The sequence below is a fragment of the Rhinoderma darwinii genome, chromosome 7 (assembly GCF_050947455.1).
Source record: "Rhinoderma darwinii isolate aRhiDar2 chromosome 7, aRhiDar2.hap1, whole genome shotgun sequence".
In the NCBI taxonomy this organism is placed as follows: Eukaryota; Metazoa; Chordata; class Amphibia; order Anura; family Rhinodermatidae; genus Rhinoderma; species Rhinoderma darwinii.
Genome location: NC_134693.1, coordinates 31,554,869 through 31,572,490, shown reverse-complemented (window position 1 = coordinate 31,572,490; position 17,622 = coordinate 31,554,869). Strand labels below are relative to the sequence as shown.

Genomic DNA, 17,622 nt, shown 5'->3' with positions numbered 1-17,622 from the left:
TGAACAGACAAACGTCTGCCCATTGCTTTCAATGGGCAGATGTTTGTCAGCGCTATTGAGGCGCTATTTTCGGGCGTAATTCGGGGCAAAAACGCCCGATTTACGTCCGTAAATAGGCCGTGTGAACATACCCTTACAGCTATACTATCATCTGATTGGTTGCTATAGGCAACAAAACGGCTTATGATTTGCAGTTATATTTGTTTTTAAGTAACCACCTCCACAGTATATGCGGAAATAATAAACAGCTGTTGAAGAAAAATTGTACTTTGCTGACTGCATTTTTTTCAGCGCTATTTATTATTTATTCCAAGACGCCCTTTTCAAATATGTCGCTGACTATTCACCTCCCCCAGCAAAATACAACTTCCGGTTCAAGGTTCCTACTTACGATTGGCCAATAGAGATTTGCGCGTGCGCACAGTGCTTCGACGTTCTGCGTGTTGAATCTGCGCGGCCATTTTGTTCGTGGTTGTATTGTGACCAGTGGCCTGTGATTCTGAGGCGCGGAAATCCTGGTGAGTGTTGAATACGTTGCATGCAATCGGTTTTGTATATATATTTTTTAACCCGTGCTATATCGGCGCTGCGTTTATATGTCGTGATTTATGAATGAGTTTCCGCGTAGATTGTGGATTAATAATTACCGTTCACGATATGCCGTATGTCTGTTCCGTAATCTTATGCGTCTTGCATTGATGATCTCGCTGGTTGCACGTTGTTGGGATTCGAGCAGTCTACTTTATATTGTCGACATGATAGCCGTTGAATACACTATTGTACTCTGTTATCAGCCATTTGAGACTCGGGAGAGACTGGCCGTTACTCCTGATGACCATGTGTGTGAATGATGTAAGCAGCTCCTATAGAAATCTATTGTGTGATTTGATGGGGGAACTTTTTTTGGAACTAGGGCAAGAAAAGTGGAGCAGTTACCCTTAGCAACCCATGAGGTGTTTTTTTTTTTTACCTCTGGAAGATCACCACGAAAGTTCTCATTTAAAGGGGTTGGCGCACGGTAGCCCGTCAGTCCCGTTGGCAATTAATGGTGTGGTGTCGCACACGTGTCCTCCATCCAAACAAGGGGCACGGGATCCTCATTCACGTAATTGCCGGTGGCAAAAGTTTACCACAGTTTTAATTATTTTTACTTAAATGCCATTGTATTGAAATCCCAGTCATTTACGCTACTCAATACAGTGAACTTCTGGCATACATTGGGTCTATGGGGCCTTATTCATACTATGCCGGTGCATATGCCGAACATACATTGCAGTGTGAACAGAGCCTAATGCACATGACCTGCAAAACGATGGACGTGTTGTCTGTATTTACGGTCCGTTAGTCCGCAAAAAAAAAAACCTTCCATAGTCTATCCGTGTGTCATCCGTGTTCACTGATCCGCCAAAATAAGGAAGGCTAGATTTGATGTCACACGATCAGCAATTACAAACAGTGAAATGACGTGTCCTGATTTTTGGCACTTTGCTGTCCCCACACGGATCTGTGACCATCACTTGTGCACGGGGCCATATACATGAATAGGTCCGTGTGCTTTTCACAAAATTGCTGATCACACACGGACGAAAAAAACCCCCACAGTTTAAGACTAAATGCACACAACCGTGTTCAGTCCCCTTTGCTGCAAGGGAGGTGTTGGACAAAAAAAACCGGGAAAAAATAGTGCAGGCAGTTTAAAATATGCCTCAAAATTCCTTTAGGAAATAAAAAAAATCTGTGTGAACTTACCCCAAGGCTTAGTTCACACTGAGTTTTTTGGTGATGTTGATGCTATTTTTGATGCAGAATTTGCACTAAAATGTCCGAAAATCGCCTCCCATTGATAAAGCGACATGCTCTTTCTTCCTGCGTTTCTGTCACTGACCTGGTAACATCAATGAGAGGCAGAGAAAGCGGTTTGCGCTGCGTTTTTTGCCTGCACCATTCAATGGCCGCGGGCGAAAAAAACGCTGCAAAGAAAGTGCAGGCAGATGAAAATCTGCCTCAAAATTCCTTCAGGTTTTTCTGCCTGCAAACAGCTCTGTGAACTAGGCCTAACCTATATTTATAGGGTGTTTTATTACTGAAGACTTCATATTTAACACTTAGGACTTATTGGAATGGGAACCTGAAGTCACATTTCTCATAGTATTTTGGACATGGTCCCCGTCAGCAGGTTTTCATATAATCACATGTTTTGTATTTGGTGCTCAGGACCAGCAGCAAGTATAAACATTAGTGAGGGAGAAACGTTCAAATCTGACTCAGGAAAAGTGGAGCAGGTTCTCCTAGAAACCAGTCAGATTCTAGATTTCATTTTTACGAGGCCTTATTGAAAACAAAAGTAGCCATGTAATTGCTCTGGGCAGCTGCTCCACTGTTCCATTGTGCCAGTTTCTGTCCGTGTGTCCTGAGCTGTTTACCTGGACGCAGATGTGTGAAGAAACTGTCTGCAGTCAACGGTTTGATCCTGACTTCTAAGGCTGGGTTCACACGAGCATGTTCGGTCCGTAATGGACGGAACGTAAATTTGACGCAAGTCCCGGACCGAACACACTGCAGGGAGCCGGGCTCCTAGCATCATAGTTATGTACGACGCTAGGAGTCCCTGCCTCGCTGCGGGACAACTGTCACGTACTGTAATCATGTTTTCAGTACGGGACAGTAGTTCCACGGAGAGGCAGGGACTCCTAGCATCGTATATAACTATGATGCTAGGAGCCCGGCTCCCTGCACTGAGTTCGGTCCGGGACTTGCGGCCGAAATACCTTCCGTCCATTACGGACGTAACATGCTCGTGTGAACCCAGCCTTACACTTCATCTGCCCAGTCTAGTGGACCTAAAATATGAGAAGTTCTGATGAGAGATGCTTCAAGACCTGAAAATTTTTCCTCGAAGAGTAATTCCCAAGATCATAAATGATCACCTATCCATATAATAGGTGATCATTTTCTCATCGCTGTCAGCCCCACTGCTGGGACCCCCAGATCGTGAGAACAGAGGTCTCGCCTACTCAACCGCAGTGAGGAGGACACTGACCTGAGCGGCGGTCAAGCATGCGTCCTGCCGCTCCGTTCAAAGTTTATCGGATTGGCAGATACAGCCGAGTACAGCGCTCGGCTGTGTCCGTAATTCTTATAATGAATGGAGCGGTGGGTGTATGCTCAACTACCGCTTCGTTAAAGCTCCTCCTCACTGCGGTCGAGCAGTGAGTAGGATCTGGTGGTTTGGGACCCCCGTTTTCACGATTGGTAGGGGCCCCCAGCAATAAGAAAATGTTCGCCTATCCAGTGCACAGGTGATAATTTATAATTTTTGGAATAACCCTTTAAAGAAAATATAACTTATTAGTATTGATAACAGAATCTGTATCCTACATTTCCCTGCTACTAGGGGACCTGCGCAATAATGCACTGTCTCTCTCGGTTTTGTGTATTCGTATTGACACTGTTGTCTATGTTCTAGGTCACAAGAAATCCTTTGTACCATCATGGCTGACGTTAAGAATTTTTTATACGCTTGGTGTGGAAAGAAGAAAGTTACTCCAAACTATGAGATCCGTTCAGCGGGAAATAAGATTCGACAGAAGTTTGTGTGTGAGGTAAAGCGTTCTCGACATTGGGATTTTTACTGTTTATTCTTATTGGTGTTTTCCGTGACTTAGTGAGTGTCCGGAGCTTTTATGCTACCAGCGACTGACCCCACTAGGTAACTGTCAGGTAATGGATTAGTCTACGTTCACACCTGCGTTGGGTCATTCTGTTGTTCTGCTCCATCAGAACAGGGGGAAACCGGAAGTGGTGGTTCCGTTACACCACGGACACAGACGGCGGCCGACGGAACTCCTTGAATTTAATGGGTTCTATCGAGTGTCTGTGGTTTTACCAGAAACAATAGCGCAGCATACAGCGCTGTTCTTACCAGTAACCTCTGCCGGATCTGCGATGGGAGCCCCTAACTAGTCCTCCAATGCAGATGTGGACAGAGTCTTCGGACCATACCATTGTTGGGGATTTGACTTTTTTTATATTCTCACTAAACATAATAATTTTGTCTTATGTCACACGTGCCTATACTATAGTTAAAGCAAATATATTCAGAGTTGTTGCTTTTCATTTCTGTATACGAGTTTTAATGAACGCTTAATGATGTAAAGCTGCCAGGCAACTTTGTTAAATGGATATCGGCTCATTATCTATAGCTGACAGTAAGGGGTAGTTCACGGAAACCGCGTCGGAATCAGCGTAAAAAAAACTTATGAAACTGCCTCACATTGATTGAGACATTTTTTTTTTCCTGAGCGTCTCTCAGCGGGATAGGCAGCGGCTTATCCTTTCTTGCTGCGGTTTTAGCCTCTGACCTCCCATTGAAATTAATGGGAGGGAGAAAAAAACCTGCGGTGCTTGTTTCCGAGCATTTATCACAGCATTTTTTGCATGCATTATCTTCAATGGCTGTGGGCGAAAAATGTTGCGAAAAAACGTGGCAAAAAAGTGTAGGCAGTTAAAAATCTGCCTCAAAATTCCTGAAGGAATTCTGAGGCAGATTTTTTTTTTGCCTGCAAAAAAAACTGTGTGAACTAGACCTAAGGATTGTTTTGTTACTGGAAAAGGAGGCTCTATTTTATTAGCTTTCTTTCAATAGGTTCGTGTGGACGGCCACAACTACACAGGCATGGGAAACTCTTCAAACAAGAAGGATGCTCAGAGTAATGCGGCTCGCGACTTCGTGAACTACCTGGTTAGAATTGGAGAAGTCAGGAGTGATGAAGTGCCGGCACTTGGGGTAGGTGGATTCTGGATTTATCTTTTAGAAAATATATTAAAACCTATAAGTAATAAAAAAATTCACCTTTCTTATGCATGTTTTAGAAAATGATTATTCTGGTTTACATTATCAGGGGTAATCTTTTCAATTGATAACATTGATCTGAATCTTTATTGCAGGCTGGCCAGACAGATTCAACAGATGAATTTCAAGGAATCAAAAATGAAGGAGTTGATGGCCCCTCTGGAGGACCTCTGCCACCACACTTGGCCCTAAAAGCTGAAGGCAGTGGTAAGTGTCAATAATGGTAGCATGAGATTGTACTCCTTGCCACCAAAGCCATTTTTTGCATTTTCATTTTTTTCTCCCCATCTTTTTATATTTATATGTCTACCCAATCGTATGAGGGCTTGTTTTTTTGCAGGATGAGTTGTAGTTTTTAACAGCACTATTTATTGTACCATATGTTATACTGAAAACCCAAAGCAGTGTAGCACAGCTAGCTATGCTGTTTTCGTAACTCCTGTTCACCTGTATTGGAGTTATGGAAACATTGCAGTTCGGCTGTTTTCTGTGCTCCCTGCCACCTCGTAACTCACATTCTGGATCCCAGTTGGGTGAGGTAGGATGGGAGTCAGGGGGTCCCTGTTCTAGAGAGAGGTGCAGGCCCGACCTTTGCGGCTCGCACCTATTGGTCATTTATGGCAGATCCTGTGGACCGCACTTTATTAGTAATCAATGCAGAAATCCAGGTAGTGCAAAAGGGTTCACCTACTTTTTCTTGTAATTGAGCATCACCTTCACATTATATAAACTTGCTCATATATAGCTCAAGGGTGCTTTTATTGTATTTTGTGTCTTATTTTCCATTTTATTCATTAAAGGGGTTGCCCAGGCACATACTACTGATGACCTGTCCACAGGATAGATCATCAATATATGATCAGTGCGTGTCTGACACCCAGACCCCGTACCGATCAGCTGCTCCAGCTTCCTCCAGGCACCGGATGTTATGCAGTCTTTGGAGCCGGAAGCAGATAGAGCCGTACACTGCATAGTGGCCGTGCTGCAGAACTGCAGCTTTGCTCCTATTCACTTGAAGAGGAACAGATCTGCAGTTCGGCCGCTATTCTGTGACCGGAGCCATCTGCTTCCGGTATCGACGTCCGGTGCCTGGAGGCAGCCAGAGCAGCTGATTGGTGCGGGGTCCTGTGAATAATTACACTATTGACCGCGACATCTGAGGGGGTTAAACAGTCGGGTTTGGAGTTATCTTGCAGACCGGAGTCCGCTGTATAAAAACAGCTCTGCTCCTGAGCCGGAGCCATATTGGGATAGCGCACACCCGTCGTACATGTACGACGGATGTCGCTAATGGGTGCCTGTGTTTTTTTGGGGGTTTTTTTTCGTGTTTTTTTTACAATGTTTAAGTTAAATGTCTTATGTCATTTTTATTTTTTCCCATGAAGGAGCACAGTTTTCAGGCAGCTCAGGGTATGGTCCACAGACTGGTGGTGCAAACTGGGACCGTGGAGCCAATCTGAAGGACTACTATGCCAAAAAAGATGAACAGGATGCTCAGGCGGTATGTTAGTCATTTTTGACCGACCAAACATTTTAGACTTCAGTGATCTAAGTATTCGATGTAAGGCTCTGTTCACATTACCATCATTCTCCGCTAGCGTGGTCTGCATTACTCTTGGTGTTTTATTTTTATATATATATATATAAATTATGAATGAAAGAAATCCCACAGCACTCCGATGGTTCCAAAAAGTATGTGATTTATTCAGTCAAGAGCTGCAACGTTTCCGTCCTGCTATAGGACCTTTTTCAAGGTCCTATAGCAGGACGGAAATGTTGCAGCTCTTGACTGAATAAATCACACTTTTTGGAACCATCGGAGTGCTGTGAGATTTCTTTCGTTTGTCTTATAATCCACGGATCTGGATTACCTGCTTGCACCCATTACCGTGTTGGAATCTGTCGCAGAGTGCTGCTTATCTCTACCTATAGATAGATTTATTTATTTTTCTCTCTGTTTAGACGCTGGAATCTGAAGAAGTGGACTTGAATGCAGGTTTGCATGGGAATTGGACTCTTGAAAATGCAAAAGGTCGTCTCAATCAATTTTTCCAAAAGGAAAAGTCACAAGGCGATTACAAGTACTCAGAAGTGGGACCTGATCATAACAGGTTTGGACATCATCTACTAAGTTTAAGTGAATTCTCGGGCTGTTCCACAACATTCACAGATCTTGATTTAAAGCGGCTCTGTCACCAGATTATAAATTCCTTATATTGTACATGATGTGATCGGCGCTGTAATGTAGATTACAGCAGTGTTTTTTATTTTGAAAAACTATCATTTTTGACGGAGTTATGACCTATTCGCTTTATGCTAATGAGTTTCTCAATGGACAACTGGGCGTGTTTTACTATATGGCCAAGTGGTCAAACAGCGTGTGTCTGTGATTAGATTATTTAGAAGATAGGGCAGTTATAAACTGGTGACAGCCTCTTTATGGTGCCTATATACATTAGAGAAGTCTCGGCCAAACCCATTGATTTAAGCAGGGTCAGCCAACAATCTAATGTGTATGGGGGCCACCTGACTCCCCCGATGAGCAGATGTCTAGGGAAAGAAGGATTGAGCATGTTGGAGTTTAACATTCTCAATCCTTTCTTCCCACCGGAAATAAGCCATTGCCAAATGTGGCTTATTCACGTCTCATTAAAATAAACATGCAGGATCAGCGAAGCGTGTGTGTGTGGGGAAGTCAAGGGAACTACTGTAGTGGGGTCTGAAAGTCAACAGTAAAAATACTCTCAAGTCACACAGACTCGCACATTATTCAGCATATTGACTTAAATATTTCTGGATATTAAGCAGCTCAAATATAACTATATAACTCTTTATGTTGCCTATATGTTGACAGTTCCCACTACTTGCATAGTACACTGCTTGTAATTTTGTGTTTTTTTTATATGAGCAGGGTGCATCTTTTACATATTAACAGGGTGCGTCTCCATGAACGTTGGTTCAGCCTGCACAATGCATAATATTCTTTTCTCCCTCTGCAGTAATGGGACATAGACGGTAGGTTATCCACCTCCTGGGTGGTTGGTACAACGAGATGAACAGATTTCACTCTCTATTCCTCTTTTGTTTTAAGTAATTAGGACTCAGGTAATGGAGTATATGTTGTTGGTAGTGTGCCCCGTGGTCAAAAACAGCGCAGCAAAACTCCATGCCTTTTAATTGTGAATTGTTATGGTTTTGCAATGTGGTTTTGTGCCACACTTCCATTACAGGTAAAACATATTAAAGGGGTGTTCCCATCTTAGACATTTATAGCATATCTACAGGACATGCTGTAAATGTCTGATATATGCAAGTCCCATCTCTGGGACTCGCAACTCTATTGACAACAGAGGCCTCCCAACACCTGTTTCGGCAGCTGCAGAAACCGGACGGGGGCTAGTCGAGAGAGGGTCGCACGTGAACGTGGCTCCATTGTGTTGTACGGTTGTTATGGGAAAAGCAGAGGTTGCGCGGCTGTTTCCGTGACACACATTGAACAGACTGGAGAGAGCTAGGTGCACGCGTGGCCCTCTCCATTAGTCACCTGCCTGATTCTGCAGACAGCGGCTGCCGAAGCAGTTCGGGAGACCCCCGTTCTCAATATAGTTTCTAATCCCAGAGCTAGGACCCACATCTGGCAGACATTTGTCACATTCTGTGGTTATGCCATCAATGTCTAAGATGGGAAAACCCCTCTAATACGTGTGTCCAAAAACCTCATAGTCAAGACAATTCATGCTCAAATATGTGTGGTTTATCTGCAGCACACTGCCGGCAAATACACCCAAAAGAATGACGTTGTTCCCAATATGCTTAGCTATACTACCAGCTCCTCTGTGCGGTCCTGTCACAATGCATGTGTGTTTCTCAGCCTGTCGTTGTAACAGAGCATTACAGGGAGCACCTCTGTTGCTCCCAGTAAAACTCGTACACCTCAAAATTGCACTATCATAATGAAACCACTTAATAATAAAATAATGGGGCATAACAGGTTACATTACTTAAAATCCTTTTTTATATTTTTATCTCCCTCCAGAATAATTTCATGTACTTTATTCACTTTCATTGCATCATGTTTTCTGTTTCTGTATGAACAGCTAAACATAACAGGCTACGGTTACTGGGAAGAAATATTGTGACTGCAGGAATCGGCTTTTTTTTTCTTTAAGCATGGGCTAATACTTAGGCTGGACTAAGTTATCCCATGTGAATTGCTGCTTGCTGATTCCTGGTGTCACTCTCTTCAGGTGAACAAAAGGCTGTCTGAGAAACACACAGGCGCTGTCTGCTAGGGAGAGATCTGCAGGTCAGTGACACTTTGGTTGAAAGACTGGCTGGTCCCCTGTAATGGCAAAGGATGTGACTAACAACTGATGGTGGATTGTGTGAGAGCAATGGTTTTTGTTATATTATTTATGTATTTTGTACATTAAATTTTGTGCTGAAAAAAATGTGGTTCAACTAACTCCACAATAATGTGCCGTGTATGTGTGTATATGTATGTATTTGGTTATAAGCCCCATATGTTGAATATTGAAACATCCTCCTTAACCAAGGTAATTCACTTGCTGTTTTCTGGGTGGGTAGAGACATTGTTTGCTGTATATGAAATGTAAACATCTATCTGTCATTGCAGGAGCTTTTTTGCTGAAATGAACTTATATATTAAGCAGCTTGGACGCAGTAAGTTTATATAAATTTTGTCTGGAATTTTCTGGGGTGGATTTTTGGGACCGACACTTTGCTTTTTGACTGCTGTAGTTTGCTATCAAATTGCACATCTGCTGCCATCTGCTAGTTTTGGGAGGTACTGCATAACATTACACATTAACAAAACTAGGAGACACTTATTTCCTCCTGCTTATTTGGCGGCAACATATTCACAAGCGCTGTGCATCAATCACCGCAGTTCCACTAGCGCTTGCAGTTTGACTTCCCTAACTCAGGCAGATGCACACAAGGGCCAATTTACCCATCGGTATGTTTTTGGAGTGGGAAGTGGACACAGAAACCATGGGATATAGGCGCAGCCACTAGGATGCTGACACTAAGAAAAAAAAGTTTGCTCCTTTGATGAAGGCTGTACCCCCACCTGGTTATCAAGGTCTCTTTCCATTTTTTTTTTTTGTTAAGACCCCCCCCCCCCCCCCCCGCCCTTACACATTTTTAGAGGTGCACACATTTGCATCAGCAGATGCTGCCCTTGGTTGCAAGTTACTGAAAGTGATGGTGGCTCAACAGTTTGCATTAGTTTATCTATTTTTTCCTGCATAGGTTTTACCATGGTACCTGTGTCTCCCAATTAAATGAACAAGAAAAGACAATATGTTTGTGTTGTCACCAGTACAACTTTTGTTTTACAGCCATACATGCCCGAGAACATGGATCTAACAAAAGGTTGGCTGCACAGTCTTGTGCTCTGTCGGTTGTGCGGCAGTTGTATCACTTGAGTGTTATTGAAGCATACTCTGGACAAACTAGAAAAAAGGAAGGTGAATCGGTGAGTTTCTCACAATAAGCAGTTGAATAAAATTTGTATAGTCTTGTGTTTCAGGTCAGCCAGGTCTAGGAGCCAGTTTTAAAATTTAGGAGCCAATAAGGACACGTTCTTGGGCTGGTTCCACACTGCAAACGTATCCGTATTTACAGGTCACTATAAAAACCTCTACGCATGCTTCACATGTAAAAACGCACGTACATACTTGCAATATTCAATTTTCTCATTCATACCATTAACAGCCTATGTGAATCTACCATACAAATTGTGTCCTGTCCTCTCCACTTCCTAAGCGTAAGAGCAGGCCCCCCACTTCCCCAGTAGTCAACTTAGGCCTCATCTTCTTAGTGATCATAGTAGGGTCTTCCCTTTCCCAAAAATAGTGTGTTGCTGATTCTTTTTTTTCTAGGGGTGATTTTCTACTCTCCATAGGGAATGGGATTTTTCTAGCCCAACTGTAGTATGTTTGCTGAAATAGGTTTTGCTTCAGTGCAAACAAACTGACTTGCTTCTTTACATGGGAGTTCATATGTATCGTGTTGTAACTATGATGGGTGCACGTAAGAGGACACCCTAATGTGTGACATTAACCCACTATTGTGACCTATATTTGATTATATAGCCCAGAGGCTTCAAGATATGCATCTGCATCTAATGTATTATAATGGCTGTGTATGCTTTATTTCACTGTTTTCTTCTGATGTACATTTCAAGATAAAGTACTTTGACTTTCCAGTTGAAAGATTCTTTTCACATGTTACCTGACATTTTCTTCTCGATATGTACAGATTGAACCATATGAAGTTAACCTTGGCCCTGATATTCAAAAGCAACTGAGCAGTGTTATACAAGAGCTGAACATTGAGTTGCCTTATCCAGTGAGTATGGTCTTATCCTGTCCAGCAGTGAACCGAACGACAACATTTTTATATATTGTTTGTGATTGTTATTTAGTCCTCATTTTTAACATGTTAATTTTTGCCGTCTTAACGAGTTGTACTAGAATAAATAATGACATCTGTCTGTTCCGTCAGTAAAATGATCACAGCAGTCGTTATGTAACGTTTCTTCTGTATAATCCTGTTATCATTCACAGCCCCAGGATCCTAGCCAGCCAGTGTCCCTTAATCTGGGAAAGTTGGTACATTTTGAGCCTTCTCAGCGGCAAAATCTTTCTGGCGTGGTGCCCTGGTCACCGCCACAGGAGAACTGGAATCCATGGACCAGCAGCAACATTGATGAAGGTCCTCTTGCATTTGTAAGTATTAAGTTTTTTTTTTTTTACTACTACAACAAAAAGTTTGTTAGCGTAACATTCAAAAAATCTTTGAAAAGCAGATGCATTCAACAAGAACTAAAACCTTGGCACTGTGGGCGCTAACTTTAAAGGCTTTTAAGAAGGCAGTGATTTATTGGAATACCATAAATCCATTTCAACTTCTCATGTTTACATTTTCCATTGTCTTTTAAGGCAACCCATGAGCAGATCAGTGCAGACCTGAAGAATGAGCTGATGTACCAAATGGAACACGATCAGAACTTGCAGTCGGTGAGTAACTGCTGTATCAGAAATGATTCTTGCCATTTTACATACAGGTTCAATGAATTGTGACTTGCCTTATAGGTTAGTAAATAAGATGCATGTTGATATTATGTAATACTTTCATTAAGTTTTACTGATCTATTAAAATATCCCACAGATTCGGCAAGAGCGGGAAACCCTGCCTGTCAAGAAATTTGAGAATGACATCATGCATGCGATACACAATAATCCTGTTGTAATCATTCGTGGAGCTACCGGCTGTGGCAAAACCACACAAGTCCCGCAATACATTCTAGATGAGTTTATTCGGAATGACCAGGCAGCCCAGTGTAACATTGTGGTGACTCAGGTATGTTTATGAGCAAATCCTATTATACATGTTTGGTCATGATCACAAAGCTGCTGACGTACACGCTAAATAAGTTCATAAGGCCTCATTGCCCAACAGAAGTTAAGATTTCCGTTGGGCCAACATACGTTGGTATACCGCAAAAAAAGAAAAGGTATATCATAGTAGACTATGCTATTTTTTTCTCGCAGAGTCCAGTAAAGAACGTATACGTTTAACAGATGCCATAATAGCCTATGGGGGATGGATGCTACTGTATACGTTGATGTCCATATACGGTTGGTTATCACTGGAGCTTCACTGTAATGCGAGCGCTACTCCCTCTCCTTACATGCTAAGCTCCACAGCTCCACCCACTGACTACTTTGTCAGGCCCAGATGAGCCCTCTAAGTGAACTGTTCGGCTAGCGAATAGAGCATATTGTTCTCTATTAGCCTAGCAACTGAGAGACAGGAGCAGGGAAGATGGCTGTTGTGGAGGGTGCAGTGGTACCGGCCAAGCAGCTGGATGTTTTAGGGAACCTTCTGTCACTTTAGGATATGGAGGCGCTCTGTATAGTCACAATTTTTTTTGCTGGGGATCCATCACGGTGCAGCCTTACATTGCAATAAAATATAAACTGCGCGGTGTATGTATGTGTGTATATATATATATATATTTTAAACATTTGGCGCCTATGGCCAACGTATCCCACTGTATGTTTACACCGTAGGTTCAAAACCTGATGTGAATGGAGCCTAAGATATTAGAAGGTATAGCTGAAAAATAAGTGTTGTTTTTAGCCCCGTAGAATCAGTGCTGTATCTGTGGCCGAGCGGGTTTCTTATGAGAGGGCAGAAGAAATTGGAAAAAGCTGTGGTTACAGTGTGCGTTTTGAGTCTGTGCTCCCTCGTCCTCACGCCAGTGTACTGTTCTGCACAGTTGGTAAGTAGCCGTCTGTTTGGTAACTGCATGTGTACTTTTCACTATGTATAAAGTGTGAACATTTTAAGCCATCATTTCATCTCCTTATATTTGTAGGTGTGCTCTTGCGGAAACTGGAGGCTGGAATCCGAGGAATTAGTCACGTCATAGTTGATGAAATACATGAGCGTGATATTAATGTAAGTTTCTTTTCCTCTATGTTAGTAATCAATTGCAGTATGTAGGGGACCTGTCCCTTTTGTCCATTCTCAAATTTGTTAAATATTTAATCTCCCCTTTTTTTTTTTTTATGTAGGTTTATATTGCATAATAAAACTAACAGTTAATTCTAGTCTATGATCAATTTCAATAAAAAATACTAAAGCTTAGCTATGCCAGTTACATTTTTTATTTTTTGTTAATATCATTTGGGGACGCAGAACCATGAGTATTGACTCTTGGTAGGAAAAGTGTTGGCTCCGCCCAGGCAGGCCGTACCCTTACCACAGACTCCGAGCTAATCCGTTTTAGCCTAGTATCTATAGTCTATAGGAGGCAGACATGACCTGCTTCTCCGGTGTGCTCCCATTTTTTTATTTATTTCCCGTTGGTTCAGGGTTGATTGGCAGTCTGGAGCACAGCCTAGTAAACCCTGTGAGGGTGTCAGTCAGTACTCTGCACTGCGCTTCCTTTATTGCCGGTCATCTAACCCTTTTCTTCTTCTGCAGATGGCATGCTGGTAACCTTTAATATATGTTGGAGATTACTGAAGAGGTGACCCTGCGCACTCCTGGCGACTTGAGTCTTTTGGCTATTTGGGGCTTAGTCCTCCCCCCAATGAGGCTTTTATGCTCTGGGGGAGGCCCTCCTCAATAATTCCCAGGGAGAAATAAAAGGTCAGATTTTTCACTGCGGTGCCCTTGGTGGGGCCTCGTTTCTCGAACGATTAGGCTGGCGGTTTCTCTGCCTACTCTGGTAATGTCCGTCCTCTGGGCCTGTCTGCCGCTGTGGTCTCTGTATTTTTTCTCTTGTGTATGCGGTCTCCCTCTTCTGCGTGGACCTCAGCAAGACTGCTTTACATCAGTCACAGGATACTGCACCTCTTTAGAATGTGGCTCCACCTGACTGCATTGTGCTTTACCCAGGCCTTAGGGACCTTTCCAGACTCCCAGACTATGGCTCGGCTCTGGAACGCCTGCCATCCCAGATTGCTTCCCAGATCAATGCCCTTTCTGGCATCTTCCCCAGTGTTAATGGCACCACGTAAGAGACCCAAGAGCGCAAGGGACACGTTCTGCTCTTGTTCTTTTCTAGCATCCCTGACCAGCTCTGGTGAAGCTGCCTCTCTGCAGGTTCAGTCTGTCTCCCCTGGGGAATCCACTGATTATGAATAAGGTTCTGAACAAGACACTAAAATGGCAGCAGCTATGCAGGAATTCCTTTGTGCGGTCAGTGACACCCTACGTGTTAAGGATCACTCCTCCCTCCCCTTCACAAGGAGAGGTGTCATTACGGTGACACAATTTCATTTTCCCAAACCACAGCGAGTTTGAGGATCTCCTCTCCAAAGAATGGAAGCACCCTGACAGGTGCTTGCCTGAGAGGACTAACATGTTTTGCTTTCAGGAGGACTTGGTTTCCTAGTGGGGTGTCTCTCCCTTGGTGGATCCTCTTGACAAACTATTGAATTCCTTAGCCAAATCTTCCTTTATGGTGTCAGGTTCTGCGCTGTGAAAAAGCATTTGTCTTCTCCTGGGTCAGGAAAGCTTGTTCCGTCTGTGCAGGGCATCAATGAGGGAGTTCCGCAAGAGGACCTGACTGATCTGGCCTCCAAGCTTATCCATGCCACAAAATTCCTGAGTGAGACTGCCCTGGAGTCTGCTGGTTACGCTGCTTGAGCAATCCCTAATTCGGAGGTGGTACACCACTCAGTTTGGCTAATTTCCTGGACTGCAGATACTGCTTACAAAAAAGGTTTCACTGCTCTTCCATTTACCTGAGGCAGGCTTTTTGGTAAATGTTTATACAAGCTAATCTATAAGGACACTGGTAGCAAGCAATCAATTCCCTCTTGCCTCAGAACTGTCCTCGATGCCACCAGCCTTCCCAATGGTCATCGAGGTTTTTGCTTTTTTCGTAACTTCCTGACAGAGTGTTGGACCAGCCGTCCCATGAAATCGTAATGTCCCTCCTTCAAGCCTAAGCCCTCCTGGCAGGGTTGCCATAGGACCCAGAAAACCTCCACTCCCAAGACATCCTCCTGAAGGTGTCTTTCCACTCGAGCAATGCGGCTGGCTCATGTGGACGATGCCGGTGTTCGACATGGTGAAAAAACTTGAGGACAGCATCCATGTAGCAATAAGTTGTGGTGTTTATTAACTCATTCCGAATATACAAAAGGCAAAAGCTACGTTTCGACCCTGCTGGAGTCTTTTTCTGCCAGAGTTCTCTTTCTGGTGGATAACATTAAGGCCATCCAGGCTGGGGTAACTCTCCTTAGTCAAGGGGACCCAGTTCCCGTTAGCTTCTGCATTCAACTGCTGGGCAAGATGGTGTTGGCTTTCGAAGCCATACCCTATGCTCAATTTTAAACTAGGTCTCTCTAGAGGACAATCCTTGCATGCTGGAAGAAATCCAAGAATTCCCTGGACAAGCTGACTCTCTTGTCCTCACGGGTTCAACAGAAATTGCTCTGTTAGACCCTCCACAGCCCTTTCCCAGGGCCGGTTCTTTCTGTCTTACCAGTGGCTGGACATCTCGCCGGATGCCATCCTCTCTGGCTGGGGGACAGTTTTCAGCCTTCTCACGGCTCAGGGTGGGAATTCTAAAGATGAAGCACAGATGCAAAACAACCTTCTAGAATTAAGAGCCATATTCCTTGCGCTCTGTCATTGGACACCTTTTTCAGGGTCGTCCGAGTTCAGAGCGACTAAACCTGGGCGACACCAAAAGCAGATTTGCCATCTAGGAGTCCTCTCAAATTCGTCACTGTGCAGAAAGTTAGATCCAGGATCTGTCAGCAGTCTGCTTGCCACGTGTGGACAACTGGGCTGCAGACATCCTTAGAATGGTTGCTTCATCTAGACATGTTTATCAAAATTTGGCAAAGATGGGGCAATCTAGACGTAGATCTCTTCGTGTTTTATCTCAACCAAAAGGTGCCAGCCTATGCAGCCAGGGATTGGAATCCCAGGGCTCTTGCAGTTGACGACCTGGTCACACCTTGGGACAGGTACCCATTCCTGTATCTCTTTGCTCCTCTTCCAATTCTGACCAGAGCTCTCAAGTGGATCAAGGCAGAAGGCATTCCATTCTTCCTGGTGGTCTCGCAGATCTGGTACGTGGACCTAGTCAATCTGCTGGCAGACGCTGTAGCAAGGTCCACATCTCCACCACACTCTATCTCTGCTTCGTTTAACGGCGTGGCTGTTTAAGCTGTGGTTCTGAGATTTTATTGTCTTTCTGAACCTGTCAGCCAATAATGTTAAAGGCCAGGACCCTCAGTCAGCCAAGTTGTACTAACGTACGTTTCTGTTAGTGTGAGCAGCATAATTCCCATCCTTTTGGTGTGTGTTTTGTTTTTGTTTTTTTTGCAGTCTGGACTAAAGTAGGGCTTGGGCCTAGTTTTCCACTCTATTCTATTTCAATGTATGCTAGCCAACAGGTAAATATACCTTTTTGGCATTTCTCTGAGCCCTGGATCTTGACCTTGTTCTCAGAACCCTCCATGATTCCCATTTGAGCCATTGCGGGATATCTCTCTCCGCTTTCTTTCCTCAAAGGATTCCTTCCTTGTGGCCATTACTTCCATCAGATGGGTTTTGCAACTGGCGGCGCTATCCTGTAAGTCTCCCTTCATGGTTATAAGCAGGGATAAGGTTGTATTCTGACTGGTCTCATCCTTTCTCCTGAAATTGATCTCATCCATTCACATCAGTGCGGACATTGTCCTCCTTTCCTCCTGTCCCTCCACATCTCACCAGCGGGAGTGTGCGATTCATTCTCTTAATGTGGTTAGAAGAGCAGATTGCATCTATCTTGCGAGAACTCAGATAGCCCTGACTCTTTGTGATCCCAGAGGGGCTGTGCAAGGCCTTTGTGACTTCCAAGGCTACTATAGCTCATTGGATTAGGTCTGTAATGCTGGAATTGTATCAGTCCAAGACTCTTTCCCCCCCCCCTTTGTGTTACAGGCCATTCTAAAAAAGCCATCTGGGCGCAACACTAATCTTTGGTCTCGTGTTCGGAAGACTGCTACCTTCACAAAGTTATACCAAATTAATTTCCGGCTTCCTCTGATGCTAGCTTTGGTTGCACAGCACTCCAAGCTGGTGTGTTAGCGGTGTCGCATGGTTCATTTCTTATTGCCCAACCTCTGGACATTCCATGTTACTGTGTCCCCAAAGATACTAAGGAGAGCATTTAGATATTTGTGCTCACCACTTTTACGGAGTAGAAAAATCAAATTTTCAGGTTT

The 17,622-nt window shown here is 43.7% G+C and overlaps 1 protein-coding gene across 3 annotated transcripts in view; it reads left to right on the top strand.

Moving 5' to 3' along the window:
• Nucleotides 1-429: 429 nt before the first annotated feature.
• DHX9 (DExH-box helicase 9) overlaps nt 430-17,622 on the top strand; it is a 39,367-nt gene continuing 22,174 nt past the window's right edge. Inside the window, exons 1-14 of one of the 3 annotated variants that reach the window (XM_075833127.1) lie at nt 430-518; nt 3,467-3,602; nt 4,646-4,786; nt 4,948-5,059; nt 6,238-6,353; nt 6,815-6,963; nt 9,489-9,535; nt 10,216-10,352; nt 11,138-11,227; nt 11,446-11,607; nt 11,821-11,898; nt 12,050-12,241; nt 13,025-13,166; nt 13,263-13,345. In XM_075833127.1, coding sequence (XP_075689242.1) covers nt 3,492-3,602; nt 4,646-4,786; nt 4,948-5,059; nt 6,238-6,353; nt 6,815-6,963; nt 9,489-9,535; nt 10,216-10,352; nt 11,138-11,227; nt 11,446-11,607; nt 11,821-11,898; nt 12,050-12,241; nt 13,025-13,166; nt 13,263-13,345 — 1,560 coding nt within the window. In that variant the 5' untranslated portion in view covers nt 430-518; nt 3,467-3,491. Of the gene's footprint in view, nt 519-832; nt 853-3,466; nt 3,603-4,645; nt 4,787-4,947; nt 5,060-6,237; nt 6,354-6,814; nt 6,964-9,096; nt 9,159-9,488; nt 9,536-10,215; nt 10,353-11,137; nt 11,228-11,445; nt 11,608-11,820; nt 11,899-12,049; nt 12,242-13,024; nt 13,167-13,262; nt 13,346-17,622 lie in introns of those variants that run through there. The other 2 variants (XM_075833126.1, XM_075833128.1) reach the window with 2 other exon arrangements.